The sequence below is a fragment of the Strongylocentrotus purpuratus genome, unplaced genomic scaffold (genome assembly GCF_000002235.5).
Source record: "Strongylocentrotus purpuratus isolate Spur 01 unplaced genomic scaffold, Spur_5.0 spur5_scaffold_20, whole genome shotgun sequence".
Classification (NCBI taxonomy): Eukaryota; Metazoa; Echinodermata; class Echinoidea; order Camarodonta; family Strongylocentrotidae; genus Strongylocentrotus; species Strongylocentrotus purpuratus.
In genome coordinates this window covers 10,741,650-10,762,149 of record NW_022145606.1, presented here as the reverse complement: position 1 = coordinate 10,762,149, position 20,500 = coordinate 10,741,650, and the positions used below count along the sequence as shown (strand labels likewise).

Here is a 20,500-nt window from a genome sequence, read left to right as displayed (position 1 = left end):
AAGAAGAATTAAAAAGAGGACGTACTTAATTAGCATGCCAAGTATTGAGGACAATCTGATTATCCCTTCATAGCAATTTCTATAGAGTTTTAACACCTTTTTCTCTAAAATAACTTTCTATGGGTCACTGGACATTCTTCTCTTTTCATGCCGCTGTTAGGAAGTAGCCAGAGGCATTATGTTTTCGGGTTGTCCATCTGTCCCATTCTAATGATCGCGTTATCTCAAGAACGGATCGATAGATTCCTGCCGAACTAGGGTCATGTATGTCTCTTGCAGAGCTAATGGGCCGTATGCATAAAAACAAGCAATTGCTTGTGCTAGCCTTTTGCTTGAATCGGTATGCACACAAACAAGCAATTGCTTATAAGCAAAAGCTTTTGCTTACAAGCACAAACAATTGCTTACTACTCGTAAGCAAATGCTTACCAAACAAGCAATTGCTTAAAACCGTATGCATAAAACAAACCTTTTACTTGTCTTGATAAGCAATTGCTTGCGTTTTTTCAAGCACCTCCGGACCACTTGAGCTCTTGCTTACTCAGGGCATTCTCGTTTAAGGATTAAATTTTCATACCGTTTCAAGCTCCATATTCCAGAGGTTATGTTGTGATTTCATATCTAATCAAATTCCTGTTATTTTAGACTTTTTACGGCAATTTTTGTCCATCGATCTACACAGAAACCCCCCTGATGCTCTGCGCTGTTTTCCCCCTATTTGCGTAATAAAAAAATACTGCTGCCAGGTCGGGCACGAAGCGTCAATGGGCCGTATGCATAAAAAGTAGCAATTGCTTGCAAGCAATTGCTTCAAGCACAAGCAATTGCTTGTCAAGCAAAAGATCAAGCTCAAGCAATTGCTTAAATCCGTATGCATAACATTTTGCTTGTGCTCAAACCTTTTGCTTGCCTCCAGCAAGCAATTGCTTACGATCTCAACAATAGCGACGTCACGCCGGTGCGAACATCATTCATGGGAGAACAAAGGCGGGTTTCGCATACTAGTAGTGTATTCAAATGTCATGCGTGTGGGGTAGCCTTTCCTGACATGGCAGTATAACATTCCAGGATGACATATTTCAGAACAAAATGAAAAAAACACCGATACATGCACACATGATTTATTATACTCCTGTACAACTTTGGTTATTCTCTAACGAGCATAAACATGATGCTTAACCGCGAACGTCCCGATTAAGCAAGAGCTCAAGCTGCTATGACGGAGCTTGAAAAAACGTAAGCAATTGCTTATAAGAACAAGCAAAAGGTTCGTTTTATGCATACGTTTTTAAGCAATTGCTTGCGGACATCAAGCAATTGCTTGTGCTTGCTAGCAAAAGCATTTGCTTGCAAGCAATTGCTTATGTTTATGCATACGGATTCAAGTAAAAGGCTAGCACAAGCAATTGCTACTTTTTATGCATACGGCCCATCGTCCTACTGCGCGATGTTCGCACAACCGTAACGATCCTTTGTCCAACACATAAGCAATTGCTTAGGCAGTGCAAGCAAAAGGTTTCAGCACAAGCAAAAGCTTGTGCATACGAATTTAAGCAATTGCTTGAACTTGCCCTTTTGCTTTACCAGCTTTTGCTTTTGCTTAAAGCATTTGCTTATAAGCAATTGCTTGTCTTTATGCATACGGCCCAATGAACTGTTCATTAATGCCCGTTTGACTAACAATAGGACGCTATTCACTTTTCTTGGGAAGGGAAGCACAAACGGGGAATAAACGGAAGAAATTGCTTGGCTCGATGAAATCTGTCGATCAATGTGTCTTGAAAATGTGTGCATTAAAGAGGAAGCAACATTTCACCCGAGGTAGGTCAGGGCCCTGTTTCATTAAACTTGTTATTAAAAAACATCTGCCACAGATCTGTGACAAATATACTCATAGTCATTCAGTCAAAAGCAAGGATTTCAATAGCTTTTTAAACAATCATTGCATCTTGTTATTGATAACCAGTTTTATGAAACGGGGTCAAGATATTCAGGGGCATCCATAGTTTGCCTCTCTACACCCTGGAGGTGTTTCACAAAGATCCTAAGTCGAACTTAACTCCAAGTTGGACTTTACAATTAAGGAAAACCGTTAGCATCTTCGAAAATATTTTGTAAAAGTTATTTTAAAAGGCATACAATATCTATTTAAATCATTCATAATTTCTATTATCAAGAAAATTTCATGTTCTTGATGTGGAATTAATGAAAAGTCTAAAATACTTGAATTTATGTTTTTGAATATGTTTAATTTTAATGCTACCAATGGCTCTCCATAATGTTCAAGTCCAACTTAGAGTTAAGTGTGAATTATGATTTTTGTGAAAAAAAACCCTGGTGCGGTAGATGGTCAGCAAGACTTGTACACAATGGAATTCCTTAAAATGCTAGATCACTGCAATTGCAACAGTGGTAAAGGACATATAATTTAAATCACATTTATTCATCAATTCCTCAGTTTTGTTGTAAATCATTGCATTCTTGCCACCTTGATAAACTACGTACACACAGTATTTATTTTTGTTAAAGAGATTATTTTTAGTACAAATTCTTGACCATCACTTGTAATTCTAAATTACTTATGCTCTTTTGCAACAACCCTTACTGTGTTGTTGTGTTATGTACAAGTGAATATGAGAATAATTCTGTACAATAAAGATTTTCCTTGAAAATGTATTTTTCTCGACATTGTTGTGTTATTCAAGTTGTAAAGCTACATGTACATTAATCTTGAGGTCTGGGTGTGGGTATCGTATGTCAAGAGAAAATGGCTATAATTCATTCTTATTGTTTATCCTGCAGTAGATTGATCGTTTTAACCAGTAACTTGAATAAAAGTAACCTCACAAAAATTTGATGTTAATTATCTTTTTAAAAAACCCACAATGCTCATTTGCACATAAGGACCTGTGTTAAGCACATGGTGTTAGGCCTACATACCCGGATTTCCTCATCTTAAGCACTTGGTGTCGAGCTTTCCTTATCTTTCAAAGCTCATTACTCAGCCACTATACATTTCCTACCAAAAACGTTTGGCGCATGCCACTTATTTATCTTTGACATTTAGTGTAAGTTTTCTTGGGATTCTGTGGGATTTATTTTCAATCATTACCACTACTTTTGTTTAAAAAAAAACGCCCCCCCCCCTCCCCATCTCTCTCTCTCTCTCTCTCTCTCTCTTTTCCTCTATTGAATTTTCGCTCTCTCTCCCACGCTCTCTCTGTCTCTCCCCCATCTGTTTCTCTCTCACTCTTTCCTCCTACCTCTTAATACCATGCTGATGCATTTAGTCTACCTTTCTCTCAAGTTCTCTAAATTTATTGTTCGACTTTCTTCGTTGTGAATTGAACAGAGACTTAAATTGATGCTAATAGTATAAAATAAACAATTTATTGCATATCACAAGAAAAGCGTCCCTATAAATCGATGTGAATACAATTTGCAAGCATTTATGTGTTCAGTGAGATATCCGCTTTGTTTTGAATGCAATTATAATATGTATTGATTATATCATACAACCTCTAGAATTACCATTTTAATCCCTATGAGACCGGGGTATTTGAGATCTTTCTACGGCCGGTGAAGTGTATATAACACTATAGTAATTTTTATTTTGAGAAAAAATCACTCATTTCCATATTTATGGTAATATATGCAAACAAGGTCATAATATTCACGCATTTACACATGAATCATATCTTCTTCATATTTAAACAATAATTTTTCTGCATACATTCTTTACACCATTTGGAATAATATTATAACAATTTTTTTTTTTTTTTTTTGGGGGGGGGGGGGGAGGGGATAATTTCGTATGTCTTTATATTAAAGGGCAAGCCAACCCTTGTAATAAGTTGATTCGTATGAAAGCAGAAAAATAACAGAAACAGAATAGCAAAAGTTTGCAATGAATCAGACCAATACTAGGGAAGTAAGGAATGTTTGAAATGTGACATCACTAAGCCTATGCGAATGACAAATTGGTAATTCGGCCAGTAGATATGACGCAGGACTTGGATAACTCTACAATTTTCGTGCACACAAATATCATTAATTTCTGTTTTTTCTCCCTTGGGCCACTACTCAAAATTTATTATAGATAACATATGAGTAAAAGTCCTCTAAAATGAAGAGACCATCCTGTGTAATACATTTTCACATTTTAGTAATTTTATATGTTAGAACAGATGGGAAAGTAGTCAAGCACTACATCACATTTACATTACCGCCTCAGCCAATTCGAAGTGCCCATACGTAACGTAAAGTGATTACTTTACAACAAAAAAGATCATAATTTTCGTATATTTAGTCATATTTAATTTTTAACTTTCATCAGTTTGCTTCCCTGAATTGTCTGCTTTCTTTTGGAGTAGTTGTCTGTAGGTTGGAATTCCCCTTAAAGTTTTTCTGTTTACAAAGAGTTCTTAAAACTGGAATAAGGGTAGTGTTGGGTAGTGTTGCTGCCCCCCCCCCCCCCCTCCATCTCTCTCTCTCTCACACACACACACATTATGTTATCCGTCCTATTTGTATCTCTCAACCCACGGTCTGCTCGCTATTTATAAGGACCGCTATTTATAAAAGATTGCTATTCATTCAGTCCCGCGTTATGGATAGCGGTCCTTATGAATAGCGGTCCTTATTGATAGCGAGCTTGACCCCTCCACTCTGACCCTCCCTTCCTCCCTCCCACCCCCTCACGGCTCACGTTCCCCTATATGGATAATTCAATAGCGTCCTCATACAGTGCTATTAACAGAATAATCCCAATTCCCGCCAAGAATCCAATATTCTGCAGAATAGCCACGGTGACCTTGTTGCTTTTTCCGTCGTATTGGTGTAGCATCGGAAGCTGAAAAGGATAAGAAAAAGGGATACTTTCTGTTATACGATGGAACCTTCTTATAAGAAGCAATGATGAAACCGGGGATCTGCTATAACAAGGTGATTTTGCTGGTCCCATCGCTTTATACATAATTATATTTGTGTTTAACCCTGATATCAAATTTGCGAAAAATATAAACATATCTTTGAGACGATTCGGTAAGTTCATCGGGACAACTTCGGGGACGTTCGTGCAGCTGCTTCTTACCATGTCGACGAGTCCAACGTAGAGAAACATGCCAGCGACAGCAGCGAAAATCCATTCCCGCGCCGTCTCGGTCTGTCCGAGCGGGATCCCGATCCACAAGCCGATGAATGCCGTACAAGCGCACATCATATTCATCAGGAGTGCCGTTCGGAGTCGCATGCCCTGCTTCATGAGTACGGCCAAATCACCTACAGGGAACAAATTAGAATAGAGTCGAACAATTCATTTTAAAGGCCGGCTGCAATAGATTGATAAGGAGGGATTAGACTACCCAGGTGGCTATCTCGTCAACTCAGCTCTCAATTAACAACAGAAAAAAGGAACACGGGGGACCAATGGTCACCGATTAGGCATTGTATATAGATAGAGGGAGCAAGTAGCTACTAGTAGTACAGTGTAGCATTAAAGTCACTGTACGCAAACATGTAATTGGACATCAATGGTATTTCGAGAGCTGCATACTATTCATGATCGGTGATTGGCAGGTCATTATCGTCATCACTTACATTAACCACATCACAATCATTTTCATCGTCACCATCATCACCATCATCATCAATAGGCCTGTTTATCATTTTCATCATCGTCATCATCGTCATCACCTTCACCATCAGCTAAATTACACTTATCATCTCGATCCTTCTCCTGCTCCCCATCATCAATTGTTAACACCATCGACGTCACCATCATCACCACCCCCCCCCACTATTTTTCACATTATCATTTAAGCTATTGTCCTTATTATCATAACCTTTTTAACTATCACAATCATTACCAACCCCTTTGCCATTATCGTAATCATCACCAGCATCGTCCTCTCCTTCACAATGAACATCATCGTTATCATCACCATCATAGTCATCATTATCATCATCCTAATCATCATCACCATCATCATCATTATCATCACCCCCTTCTTCACTGGAAAACGAGGTTTATATACCTAGTTCTTAATACTAATAATAATCTTTTAAAGTCCACTCCAAATTGTATTAAGTTAAACCGAAAATGGAAATTCTTTTTGCCCAAATGATCATGAGCCCGGCAGATCGACGTTGCTCTATTCCTTATTGTTGAACGCCAGATCGAGAACAGTTAAATACTTGTTGAGTCCAGCGGCGAAGCCACAACCACAACCACTATCATCATAATCATCATCAACATTATGATCATCATGGTCATCATCAAATTCGCCATTATAATCATCATTAAAATCACATTTTTATCATCCTCATTTTAGCTACCATCCTCACTATCGAAATTGTCAATACCATTAACACCATCATCATATTCATAATCATCATAATCATCATTATTAAAATCAACTTCATCACCATCATAATCATCATTATCACCACCACCACCACCACCACCACCACCACAACCAACATCAGCATCATCAATATCATCTCAACCACCATCATCAACATGCATCAATACTTGGTTCGTGCGGCAGTTCATGGCAAAAGACATTTGTACTTTTTGGAAGACCACTGGTGACACTAAGGGTGTTACCTTCTCCTCTCATCAATAATCACAACCACCATCATCATGAGCACTATTTCACCATCGTCATCATCTCAAACCCTATTTTTTCATCATCATCACCATGTCCTCCTTCTCCTTTTCCTCTTCATCATCACAACCAACATCATCATCAACACTATTTTAAGCATTATTTCACCATCGTCATCAACTCAACCCCATTATTTCATCATCATCACCATATCCTCCTTCTCCTCCTCGATCCTCCTCCTTTTCCTTCCCATCACCATCGTCACCACCAACATCACCATCAACATCACCATCATCATCACCATCATCACCATCATCACCATCATCAGTGGTAGACGAGGTTCGTTACCTAGTTCGTGCGGGAGCTCGTGGCAGAGGACAGCTATACTAGTTGAGAGTCCGGCAGCTAAGCTCAGTGAGAATGCTGCCCCTATCGCTAGACCGTCACCGAAGTTATGCAGCGAGTCGCCCAAGATTATCATCATTGCTACGGGGTTGCAACCTTGTAAGAAGAAGAAAAAAGAATCATAAACAGTCGAGAAAAAACACATTAATTAGACAAGGACTAAAAATAATGGTAGGCTCATAGTTATGAAATTCAATAACATTCGATTGAAACCAAAGGTATGGAGAGATGAATGATAAAAAACAAAATAATGTACCCATCTATTAAAAAAGGATACTTAAAACACCTAATAGTGTCAATGAACAGTCGAAATACAAATAACATCAGCACTAAAATCGCATCTTAGCCTTTATAGTGTGAATATAATTCTAGCCAAGATTATGGAGAGATGAGCAATACAAATATTTATTATACATTCTAACTAAAATATGATCAAATGATAACCTGAGAGTTTTTGTTTAGTATTAAAGAGTCTTTCATGATTCTCATAAACTACTACTACCACTACTAATACTACAACAACAACTACTACTACTACTTCTACTACTACTACTAATACTACTGCTGCTACTGCTGCTACTACTACTTGTACTACTACTACTACTACTACTACTACTACTACTACTGCTACTTCTACTACTACTACTACTACTACTACTACTACTACTACTACTACTACTACTACTACTGATACTACTACTACCTGTACTACTACTATTACAACCAATACTACTACTACTACTACTACTACTACTACTACTACTGCTACTTATAATAATAATAATAATAATAATAATAATAATGATAATAATGACAATAATAATATTAATAATACTCATACTACTCATACCACAACTACTACTACTACTACTACTACTACTACTACTACTACTACTACTATTACTACTACTACTAAACTTTACTATTTATACTACTACTACTACTACTACTACTACCACTAATAATAATAATTATTATTATTAGTATTATACTGTGATACTACTACTGCTACTACAACCACCACCACCACCATCATTAGTGGCTTCAGGATTTGCGTGACGCAATTCAAAACTTACCCCTTACACAGCAATCAGTATCTTCGATCGGGAGAGGTAGTTCAGTTTCAAATGCCTTTGCCTCATTAGCTGTCTATGAATGAGAAGAAAATGATACGATAAACTTTGGTATATTACGAAAAACCGCACCGTTACTATGTGGAGCTGCTAAAAAACCGTATGAGGACCAAGGGTGTCGATTTGTATCCGTGGGTGGGGGGGATGATAGGTGAAAAAATATTTTCGGCAATAGACCAAAGCAACCAAGAGGTAGAAGCGTGTGGCAGGTTGCACCCCCCCCCCCCTCCGAGCGCGTAGCCAGGATTTTATTTTAGACCGTTCTCGACTCTTAATCCTTGTTTGAATCAAGTTCCCCTTCCTCCGCGCATAGCGCGGAAGCTCTGACGTTTCATTAGATTATTAACGAAAGAAGACGATTCAATGTACCATTCTCGACTCTTAATCCTTATCTGAATTCATCCCCCCCCCCTCCCGCGCGTAGCGCGTAAGCTTTGACGCTTCATTAAATTATTAGAGAAAGAAGACGCTTCGTTGTACCGTTCTCGACTCTAAATCCTTGTCTGAATTCAATTTTCCCGCTCCCGCGCGAAGCGCGGAAGCTTTGACGCTTCATTAAATTATAAGAGAGAGGAGATGATTCGTTGTACCGTTCTCGACTCTAAATCCTTGTCTGAATTCAGTTTCCCCGCTCCCGCGCGAAGCGCGGAAGCTTTGCCGTTTCATTAAATTATTAGAGAAAGAAGACGATTCGTTGTACCGTTCTCGACTCCTAATCCTTTTCTGAATTGAGTTTCACCCCCCGCGCAAAGCGCGGAAGCTTTGACGTTTAATTAAATTATTAGAGAAAGAAGACGATTCGTTGTACCATTGTCAACTTTTAATCCTTGTCTGAATTCAATCCCCTCCCCCCCCCCCCCCCTCCCGCGCGTAGCGCGGAAGCTCCGATGTTTCATTAGATTATTAAAGGGAGAAGACGATTCGATGTACCTTTCTCTACTCTTAATCCTTGTCTGAATTTAGTTTTCCCCCCGCACAAAGCGCGGAAGCTTTGACGCTTCATTAAATTATAAGAGAGAGGAGATGATTCGTTGTACCGTTCTCGACTCTTAATCCTTTTCTGAATTTAGTTTCACCCCCCGCGCAAAGCGCGGAAGCTTTGACGTTTAATTAAATTATTAGAGAAAGAAGACGATTCGTTGTACCATTGTCAACTTTTAATCCTTGTCTGAATTCAATCCCCTCCCCCCTCCCCCCCCCCCCCTCCCGCGCGTAGCGCGGAAGCTCCGATGTTTCATTAGATTATTAAAGGGAGAAGACGATTCGATGTACCTTTCTCTACTCTTAATCCTTGTCTGAATTTAGTTTTCCCCCCGCACAAAGCGCGGAAGCTTTGACGCTTCATTAAATTATAAGAGAGAGGAGATGATTCGTTGTACCGTTCTCGACTCTAAATCCTTGTCTGAATTCAGTTTCCCCGCTCCCGCGCGAAGCGCGGAAGCTTTGCCGTTTCATTAAATTATTAGAGAAAGAAGACGATTCGTTGTACCGTTCTCGACTCTTAATCCTTTTCTGAATTTAGTTTCACCCCCCGCGCAAAGCGCGGAAGCTTTGACGTTTAATTAAATTATTAGAGAAAGAAGACGATTCGTTGTACCATTGTCAACTTTTAATCCTTGTCTGAATTCAATCCCCTCCCCCCCCCCCCCTCCCGCGCGTAGCGCGGAAGCTCCGATGTTTCATTAGATTATTAAAGGGAGAAGACGATTCGATGTACCTTTCTCGACTCTTAATCCTTGTCTGAATTCAATTTTCCCGCTCCCGCGCAAAGCGCGGAAGCTTTGACGTTTCATTAAATTATTAGAGAGAGGAGACGATTCGTTGTACCGTTCTCGACTCTTAATCCTTTTCTGAATTGAGTTTCACCCCCGCGCAAAGCGCGGAAGCTCTGACGTTTCATTAAATTATTAGAGAAAGAAGGCGATTCGTTGTACTATTGTCGACTCTTAATCCTTGTCTGAATTCAATCCCCTCCCCCCTCCCCCCCCCCTCCCGCGCGTAGCGCGGAAGCTCCGATGTTTCATTAGATTATTAAAGGGAGAAGACGATTTGATGTACCTTTCTCTACTCTTAATCCTTGTCTGAATTTAGTTTTCCCCCCGCACAAAGCGCGGAAGCTTTGACGTTTTATTAAATTATAAGAGAAAGAAGACGATTCGTTGGACCGTTCTCGACTCTTAATCCTTGTTTGATTCAAGTTACCCTTCCTCCGCGCGTAGCGCGGAAGCCTTGACGTTTCATTAGATTATTAAAGAAAGAAGACGATTCGTTGTACCGTTCTTGACTCTAAATCCTTGTCTGAATTTAGTGCCCCGCTCCTGCGCAAAGCGCGGAAGCTTTCTCCTTGTCTCCGATCTCATCACAAATTCATCACAGAGTTCACTGATGTTTACACTGTCCAGGATTGTCTGATGTGAATTGCAAATTGCTACTTTTGAGCTTCGCGCTTAACATTTAGCTCGTTGCTTTTTAACGCTGCGTCTCTGCATTTGGCGCACTGCATTTCTATGATGCTGTTGATTGAACAATCTGAATACATTAATCAATTCCTGATGAAGCCGTATGAGCGAGAATGCAATTTATTCTTGTCTCATATACGGTTGTCTCATTTACTTCGAAAATATAGGTATGTATTATGAAAATGAGATAGCAAAATGTGTATATTGATGGTCGTCTTGCGAGAAATAACCATTAACTGCTCTCATCGGACTCTCATTATTAATTTTTCTCTTGATTTTTTTTTTTTTTTTTGATGGTGAATTATTGGGGGGATGATTGTACAGGCCATTCCCCACCCCCACCTGAAATATTGGGGGGATATATCCCCCCACCCCCCCCCCCCCGGGATCGACACCCATGATGAGGACAATTACCCACTGGACAATCACCCCCTGAAAATCGGTCGGTTTGTCGTCAATTTGGCGGTATGACCGAAGCATGATTGTGATAGGGTAATTCAGGCAAACTAGGGACCCGTTTTACTAAGCCTTTTTTCAATGACAAAGGACAAAATTCAGTGACAAATCTGCTGATAACCAATCAGAAGCAAGGATTTCAGTAGCTTATAACAAAAACTGTCATTTGTCACGGATGACAAGTTTTGTGAAACAGGGTCCTTCTCGGGACCGACACCATACCGATGTACACATGTCATTAGAATGAATAGCACATAGACAGTCAGTTTGGTTGAGAATCGGACTGGAGTCTGGGTATTTTTTCGGTGTGACTGCAGAAGTATTCGGAAGACGGTCGACTTTGGAGGATAATAGATGTCCTCCGTTAATGAGACAAATTTAGAATAATTTCTAACGATCTTAAAGACCGTCAATACTACTGGGCCAGAAGGGATTAGACCCCACAGCGAGGTCATTGACAGGTGGTTTTCTCATTAACTCAGCTCTCAACTAACATAAGAAAAAGAGAATCATGGGGGAACAACAGGCACCGATTTGGGAAGTTTTCTATAAAGAGGGAGCAAGTATAGCTACAAGTAGGACAATGGGCTTTAATAACCATCAACTGTTCGACTTTACACTCATATTATGAAACAAATAATACATGTCTTTAGCTTGTGCATTAGTATTATGCACTGCACTTGGTTAAGTCACAATGAGACGAACAATGAACTCGGCAAGTCTCGTTCATTATCCTACTGTGACTTACCATGCGTGCAGTGCACATCCACTAATGCACTTGCAAACGTGTATATTCAAGAAGCAAAGAGAAGCGTTAAAATGATGCTTACTAGTTCGCTCTTTGATTCTGAGAGAGATAGACCGTTTTTGCCATTAGCAAAAGATCCTTGTCCCGACATAGCACGCCCTTGGTGCCCGTTAGCTGTCATCTCTACATCCGCCGATTGTGTATGGCTGTGATGGGAGTGACCACACTGTCAAAAGGGAATAAAATCATTTAAAGAAAAAAAATGTAATCATTTGATAATATAGAAGATAATGACGATGAAATATCACATTATTATGTTTTAGTATCGAAAGAATAGAGAGAGAGAGGGACAGGAAGAGAGATTGGGAGAGAGGGAGAGAGATATATAGAGAGGGTGGGTAGGAGGGAGGAGAGAGAGGGAGAGAAAGAGGGAAAAGGGAGGATGACGAGATTTAAAGAAGGTACGAGGCACCCTTCAATTAATTATTTGGATTCGTTTATTCCTATTTTATTTACCGAGTAAAGCCAACGCCCCCCCCCCCCCCCCTCCTTACCTAAAAGCCATAGCATAAGACCCGCCATACGTGTTAACCTTCATTACGCGCACTGGAGACAGTGCATTGTTGCGTCATATAAGAAAACCTACATAGGCACAACAGCGCGCTACATAGCGTAACTTTCGCTACTATGGAAATATAAACACACACAAACTGAGAACGTGTAATTAAATGCACGTTGTTCTCACACACATCATTATAGTAAGCCTAAGTATTGTACCAACCATTTCTCATTACAGCTCTTGGATTATAATTATACAAATGGATTATGTGAAATTGATTTTTATTCTCTTCATGATTATAATGGAGGAATTCATATAAGGTAGGAAAACGCTTCAAAGTTACGTACATTTTTTATTATTCGATATTTGTTTTTCACGTTCATAATTAGTAAGGCCGTAGATCTAGATTAAAGATAACAAATGTTGCTGACGGATGAATGCTGTTACAGAAGTTACTGGGAAGTCGTAATAAAAAGGAAATAATGGCAAACGATCACAACAGGGTTATGAACGCAAAGAAAATACATTCGCACACAATTCGATGTTAGAAACATCGACTGTCAGATTGTTTTCATGCTTGCATGTATTTGCTTACTCTTGTGTTTGTTATTTTGCTCTGATAAATGGGGTTTACAGCCATTCTAGTATTTGATCAAAACCAATAAAGGCAGTATTATCAATTTTCGTCAAAATGTATGTAGACCTACCAAAGGTCGATAAGGATTTTCCTCAACGATTTTCAACCTTCTACATAGCACATTACCGCGATATGGTCGCAAATTAACTGTTACGTAATATATTTTTCTTCATGAATCTAGAATTCAATGTACATAGTGTTCTCTGCTTTTTTTTAATGTTTCAATTTGTTTGTTGCTTGTTTTTTACTCGTTATTAGTCTGTTTTATATTCATTTCTGCTTGAATGTGTTCGGTTTCCGTTCATTATACCATCGAACAAAGCAGTCATGCTTTAAAATATTTTTCCTTTCTTTTTTTTGGTCAACAAATACGCGTTGTTAATGTTTGTCACATGTAAATCTAATAAGGTATTAAAATGGATTCGTAGTTTCTTTTCAGGATTCTTTTAAAAGGAGGACGAAGGGGTCCGTGTTTCTTAACTGTTTGATTAATATTTTCTAGTTTTGTAAGTCTGACATATATCTTGTAGTTCATAAACCGTATTCAAAATATCACCAAATGTTCAAGTAAACAAAATGAAAATATCACAATAGAATATAGAAACTGCGTTATATTAATCGATCTTCTTAGTAATATTATTACCTTCAGGAAACTCTTAAGTTGCTCCTAGACGAAGAACGCACAAATATATTTCTCCGATTTTTTTGATTTTTTTTTTTTTTTTTTTTTTTTTTGTATCTGCTTATTCAGACCAAGCAATTTAGAACTATCGAAATTAAGACAGTTCAGAACGCATAATTTTGGTTTAAAATGGCGGCCTACTTTCATGAAACTCACTATCTGTTCGAAGAAGAAGACACATTATGTGTTTTTGATTTTTAATCTGCTTTCATTTTCGCGACAAAGCAAGTCATAACTATTGTTGTTTGTTAAGCTTTCATTATAAAAAATATAGGTATTGGAAGACTGTTCAATTGATTCTTGCAGTGGTGGTTATTTTACCTGACTGCTAAGAAAGCATAAATGCTTGTTAGTAAGCAACCATAGGACCGACGGCTTTAGGTCCTCTCCGAGAGACCTGGTAATGAGGACTAATGTTGTTTGCTATGCTTTCATTATAAATAACATAGCTATCGAAAGACTGTTCAATTGATTCTTGTATAGTGGTGGTTATTTTACCTGACTGCTAAGAAAGCATAAATGCTTGTTAGTAAGCAACCAGAGGACCGACTGCTTTAGGTCCTCTCCGAGAGACCTGGTAATGAGGATTAATGCCTTACCGAAGGGCACTATAGCGCCTTGGATTCGAACCCGGGTCGCCGGATAATGAGACCCCTGCTCTACCAACTGAGCTATCGCGCGCCTTCTGGAATTCACATGATTTAAAATGGCGGCCTACCTTCGTGAAACTCGTCAGCTGCTCGAAGACGAAAAAGACGTAAATGGCCATCTCGACGACAAGACACTTCCAGATATACGCCATCTCCGGGCTCGTAGGCGCATGAGCGCTGTGACCGCTGCTGTCGTGGGTGTGGAGACCCACGGCCTGTACGAGATAAAGAAAGAAACGTTTACGTATGAATAAGTACGGTGTGTTGGCTCAGTCAGTAGAGCGTCCGCCTCACAACCGGGAGGTCGTGGGTTCGAACCCCGGCCGCGTCATACTTAAAGGCGTTAAAAGATGGGAGTTGTTGCTTCCTTGTTCGGCGTTCAATAATAAGGGATAGAGCGCAACGTCGATCTGGCGCTGCTCAGTGGCTGCCGGGCTCACGACCAATTGGGCAAAACAGAATTTTCGTTTCGGTTTAATAAAATTTGGAGTGGACTTTAAAGATTATTATTATTATTATTCATTGACCATTTCATGAAATTTGATTTCTACTTCTTGATAGAAGTAAAACATGATAAATTTATATAGCGCAGCTTTTATACAAAATATATTCAGCTGCGCTGGTTACGAGCTCCCTTTTACTAAAATCTTTTTAAAAAATCAGATCTCTCAGTACAGATAATAAGACAAGTTACATACAGTTAACTATATTATTTATACACCTTTTAAATTTGATTTGATTTTTTTTGTCCCCCTTTTCTTTTCTTTGTATTTCAAGAATGAAAGATGGACTGGTTAGATGAGGGCATTTGTTGAATACTTTTAGATTCGATCTTTGGCATGTAACATTATCAACAACAACAAAAAAAAAATATATATATATATCTGGACAAATCAATTGTTCACATGCTTAAAAAGTGACAAAACTTGGTTAGGGTATATAAATAATTTATTTGTTAATTGTACATAACATTAAACAATATATATCGTCGCTATATTTCATACTTACAATCAATCCCATCTTATGCATTACCAGTCAGCAAACAAAAGGGCTCAAGAAAAAGAAACAAAAGAAACGTGCATTTCTCTCTTGAGATATCAATACCCATTGCTTATACCTGAGGTAAAACGATGTAGACTAAGACAGTATCACAAGTAAAACAAGAAAGGATGGTGAAATCCATTTTTAGAGATAAACTGCCCATTGATTACCATTTGGTAAAAGATGTAAGACAGCATTACCAGTCAGCAAAGAAAAGGGCTCAAGTAAAATGAAGAAAGAGTGGTGAAATCCCTTTTAGGGATAAACTGCTTATTGCTTACCTGGGGTAAAAGATGTAAGACAGCATCACCAGTCAGCAAAGAAAAGGACTCAAGTTAAAAAAAAAAAAAAAAAAAAAGAGTGGTGTACATGTATCCCTTTTAGAGATAAACTGTCCATTGCTTACCTGTGGTAAAAGATGCAAGACAGCATCACCAGTCAGCATAAAAAAGGGCTCAAGTTTTTTTGTAAAGAGTGGTAAAAATCCCTTTTAGGGATAAACTGCCCATTGCTTACCTGTGGTAAAAGATGTAAGACAGCATCACAAGTCAGCATAGAAAAGGGCTCAAGTTAAAAAATATTTAAAAAAATAAAAAAGAGTGGTGTACATGTATCCCTTTTAGGGATAAACTGTCTATTGCCTACCTGTGGTAAAAGATGTAAGACAGCATCACCAGTCAGAGTAGCCACGGCTAAAGCTATCATTGTTTGTATGGTCTTGTCATAGAAACCTTCTGACATACAAGGGACGAACAACCCACCGAGCACCGCAAACAGGCTGATGATGAAAACTGCTAGAGTCCCGTATCCCCACACTAATACAGAAGAGACATTAGAATAGAATACAAAATCGATTATTTATTTATTCATTTTTTTTTAGATTAAAAGTTATTTATTAAAGCCCGACTGCAATACTTGTAGCAACTTTCTTCCTCTATATAGAAAACAATGCCTAAGCAGTGCCCGTTGGTCCCCCATGATTCTCTTTTTCTTATCATAATTGAGAGCTGAGTTGATGAGATAACCACATGTTAGTGACCAGCAGGGTGGTCTAATTTATCCTAGCCAAACGAGTGCAGACGGGCTTTAAACAATAGATTCTATCAAAATATAATGTTAGAAAAGAGTAAAAGATTGAATATTTATTTATTCATGTGTTTCTCAATCTATTTACAAGACAACAGATTCCATCAAATATACCCAAAGTGTTAAGTAGTCTGATTTTGAGCTTTGATTGTCAATTACGCGAGTTTTCACCGTAAATAGATAAATACAGTGCAATTATTCATTCATAAATTAACTTAAATTTGTATGCCTTCATACAGAGGTCATCAGGGCCCTGTTTCATACAAACGTGTTTTTATCTTCATTCAAATTTGCTCTAACCCAAATATTAAAACGTCACAATTTCAATAGCTTATAAATGGTTTTTTATCTTTGTATTTATAACAAGCTTCATGAAACAAAGTCCATGTCGAGTTTTTGGACATTTGTTTTGGACAAACAATTCCTCAGCGAAAGTGCACAAGAGAGGGATTTTTCAATGACGCACCCCAAAACGGAAGGCGAGAGTAATAACAAGTAATACCGTGAAAGAAGTTTATTACATTCATCAAGACACACATAGCTGGTGATACATCAACATAATCACTAATCAGTTACTAAAATCAAAATATTATTACTACCTCTGAGTCAATGAACCCCCAAAATGGGAGGCATTAGTGATAACAAACAAGAAAGTGAAAGAAGTTTATTACATTTATTATGAAAAACAAGGATGGTGATATATATCTAAACATTTACACTAAATCACAATATTTTTACTAACTTTTTGCTTTGGAGATATCCGATGGCTCAGTAGTTGTAATTTCGCATGCTCCACTCAAGATTTGTTGCACCAGTGACGGAGAAAGTTCGTTGAACTGTTCTTCGGTAATTCCAGCTTCATGGTCAATACCGTATATGTCTAGTAGTTCTTCGCTCGAAAAGCATGTCTATAGACAAGAGAGAGAGAGAGAGAGAGAGAGTGGTATAAAGTAACAGGGGGAAATCCTTTATTAATCTGATCTATTTATTTAAATACAGTGATTAAAATACATGCTTTCAGCTTGACATAGCTGTTTTCAACATGTCCCTACATGGTACATTATTAAGAATACAGGGCATTCTACTACGATATTGAGCCGATTTAGCTATTCCTCTTCTAACGAAGCATTTAAATCCAGCTTAAAACCCTTGAAATCTTCATTTTTCGTCATCATAATGACTGTTGAGATCTGTGGTCATTAAGTTTTCATATGTTTGAATGTTCGTGTCAAATGCTAATGGAATGTCTTCCAAAAACAGATTCGTAGTCGGATCCTATGTTGTACGATGGGATTTAGAGTATATAGTAGTCTATCCGCCATACCTGTACGTAGAAATTATTGAACTTTGGCTGATAATGAAGGCGAATTCAAAGACTTTCGTTGACTCAAAGAATGAAAAATGAAAAATGAAAATACAACCAAACCAAAACCAAAAGACAAAAAGACAAAAATGAAGAATAACAAAACCTTACCATACTTTTAAAAACTATAATCATTAGGGTGAAAATAGTGATGTGAAGGGAGGGGGGATTGATTGCAAAAGTCACAACCTATCTGAGGATTTGATTATACCTCAACGTTTTGTCGTTGATAGGCTATGTACATAATATGTCAGATATAAAATTGGATTATTCAGGGACAATTTAAAGGCATGTCATGAGCAACTATTTCTTTGATACACACTAAGACTGTTTCACGCTATATATCCCATGTATTATTATTATTTACATCATTGTTATTAAAGTAATTTTCTTGTATTATTTAGCGAACTATTAATCCGGCATCTTTTGCCGACAAAATGAATAGGCCACATCGGAAAGAAAAATACATATTTCAAATAACCGGGTGCGAGATCATTGAGATATTTATTGACAAGGATCATTTTACGTTGATTCCGTCGCACGTGATGAACACGATTACATACATGGAATGATAACCTATTGACACCTTGAACCGGACAGTCCAACTGTTGAGAAAGGATCACCAGCTGATCAACAAATGATATACGATCATACAACCCTGATTCCTTCTTTTTCACTCTCGAATTAGTCCCATGGATGCAATTGGTTTATGCACCAGAGCCCTGTTTCATAAAACTTGTTATCAATAACAAGTTACAATCACAAGCTACTGAAATCGTGGCTTTTGATCCGCTGAGAGCAACTTTGTAATAGTAATGTAGCATTTGATATTCATGACTAGTTTTAAGAAACAGAGCCCTTGCAATCAACACAACATTTGTTTTTACCAAAAGGACGGCACCTCAATGCTCTTAAAATCATAAATACATCGAAAAACATAGATAGCATTTAAATAAATGTGACATATTTCGGAGTTTCAAACTCCATCCTCAGGCAGAGTTTTACACTCGAACTAAACCCCATTTAAAGGCCTTTATGTATTCCCTGCCTTCTTTGATTTTAAGAATGTTAAATGTCAGAGTGATGAAAAATTGGTAACCATTATAATTTGGTGTTTCATTAATTGAGTATGTCATAAATAAATTAGAAGCTACATTAACTGTTGATAATTTATTTACATAATCCTGATCAGAGCGCGGATACCAAACGAGAAATTTAAAAAAATTATTTGGAACAATAACATAATTGTACATATAGCACTTTGCATTTAACATAGTAGTTATCCATAAACAAGGATTGGGCATGATGAGCATAATATTATAACAGATAAGGACATAATCATAGCAATGGCATCATACATGTTTATCACTTTCCCTGTTGAGAGCCAGAGACGTGATGGAAGTAGTAGGCCTGTTTTATCAGCTCGAGATTGCCAAATAACCTGCTATTTTAACTAGCCCGATCGCAATTTATCCAGCAAATTTGCGTCTTCATCAGCCTGCAGTTGCAACTAGCGGGACAGTCGGTCGAGATAATCATTTCAAGATATATTGGGCTAGTTTGCAAAATATCCCGCTATTTGTCCGGTTCGTTTTCACCAGCCCGAAGACTAGTACTCTGCGCGAATGCTGAGCAAAATTAACGCTCGACCTCGGACCTCGAAACTCGAGCTCGAGAAATTAGCTCGAGTTTCGAGGTCCGAGGTCGAGTGTCGAGCTGATGAAAACGCGATTTGTAAAACTTCGGGCTTATTTGCTAATCAGAAACAGCAGGCTATTTGGCAATCTCGAGCTAATGAAGAAATACCTAATTATCACCTCTCTGACTCACAGCAGCAATACGGACGTGACTTAATCATGATAAGGGAAGAGGTTGGTTTTGAGTTTCTGTTTGAAAATTTATTCTGTCAAATAGGCAGCGATGTTGTTCAAGTACCTAAGCGGACTATACACAGTTAGCGTTTTATTTATGAATGATCAATAAAACATTAAAATATATGTTTTGCTATTAAACACATAGGACTGTGTCTGTGTTTGGCATGGTCTTTGATGAATCATGAGCGAGTAAGATTGTTCAAGGAATGAATGGGAAATGAAACAGTGAGAACATATTGCTTTAAAATGGCGCATGCACTGATTGCGTCACAGGCATAATTAGTGTAAGCAGTTTGGCTATCGAAATACGCTTTGAGTACAACGAGCATTATCGTAATTCATCTTTTGACAAGTGTGTAAGCTTGTTTGTGTTAAATTAAAATATGTTTCCATAAGTGAATCAAAACATGGAATATATCTTACATAAGATTGATATGAAATAACATTTACTATGAAACGTAGAACATGTCACTCTTCACTATCATTCCACCCTCGTGTTGTGCGTCAAAAAAACCGGACAGTTCGTTGACGCAGTCCTGTGTCAAATTATTGACGCATCGTGAGCAATTTGCATAACACATTACTTTGAATCCATCTTACCGTTGTAACGTTCGCAACGCGTGAATGGCTATGATTGGCGTGGTCGTGATCATCAGCCAATACCGTAGCTCGCTTCTCTATGCTCCGCCCCTTCGAGCGTGTTGCTATGACGTCCCTCCTCCTACGGGCGTGTTCATGGTCGTGGCCATCTTCCCCACCGATTCCGAGGTCTATCAGCATGTGCGCGAACTCTGCGTTG

General features: G+C 38.3%; 1 protein-coding gene across 2 annotated transcripts; it reads right to left on the bottom strand.

Moving 5' to 3' along the window:
* Positions 1–4,536: 4,536 nt before the first annotated feature.
* LOC115927215 (zinc transporter ZIP4-like) lies at positions 4,537–20,489 on the bottom strand. Of its 2 annotated transcripts, XM_030992740.1 has the most exons (9): positions 20,302–20,489; positions 17,207–17,372; positions 16,024–16,193; positions 14,406–14,552; positions 11,892–12,035; positions 8,090–8,162; positions 6,957–7,109; positions 5,093–5,280; positions 4,537–4,852 (listed from the first exon to the last, which is right to left on the bottom strand). In XM_030992740.1, the coding sequence occupies exons 1-9, from the start codon at positions 20,479–20,481 to the stop codon at positions 4,715–4,717; spliced, it is 1,359 nt and encodes a 452-aa protein (XP_030848600.1). In that variant the 5' UTR covers positions 20,482–20,489; the 3' UTR covers positions 4,537–4,714. The 2 variants fall into 2 exon arrangements, with proteins under 2 accessions (XP_030848600.1, XP_030848601.1); XM_030992741.1 differs by lacking the exons at positions 16,024–16,193; positions 17,207–17,372; positions 20,302–20,489 and adding an exon at positions 15,895–15,948.
* Between the last annotated feature and the right edge of the window lie 11 nt (positions 20,490–20,500).

What these genes read in the sequence shown, in the direction of transcription:
- LOC115927215 (XM_030992740.1), bottom strand. Translation starts at nt 20,481, where the DNA reads ATGCTGATAGACCTCGGAATCGGTGGGGAAGATGGCCACGACCATGAA. An exon ending in GCGTTGCGAACGTTACAACG is followed by an intron (nt 17,373 to 20,301) that starts GTAAGATGGATT and finishes TCTTGTCTATAG; the next exon opens with ACATGCTTTTCGAGCGAAGA. An exon ending in CGAGCTCCCGCACGAACTAG is followed by an intron (nt 5,281 to 6,956) that starts GTAACGAACCTC and finishes TGTTCCCTGTAG; the next exon opens with GTGATTTGGCCGTACTCATG.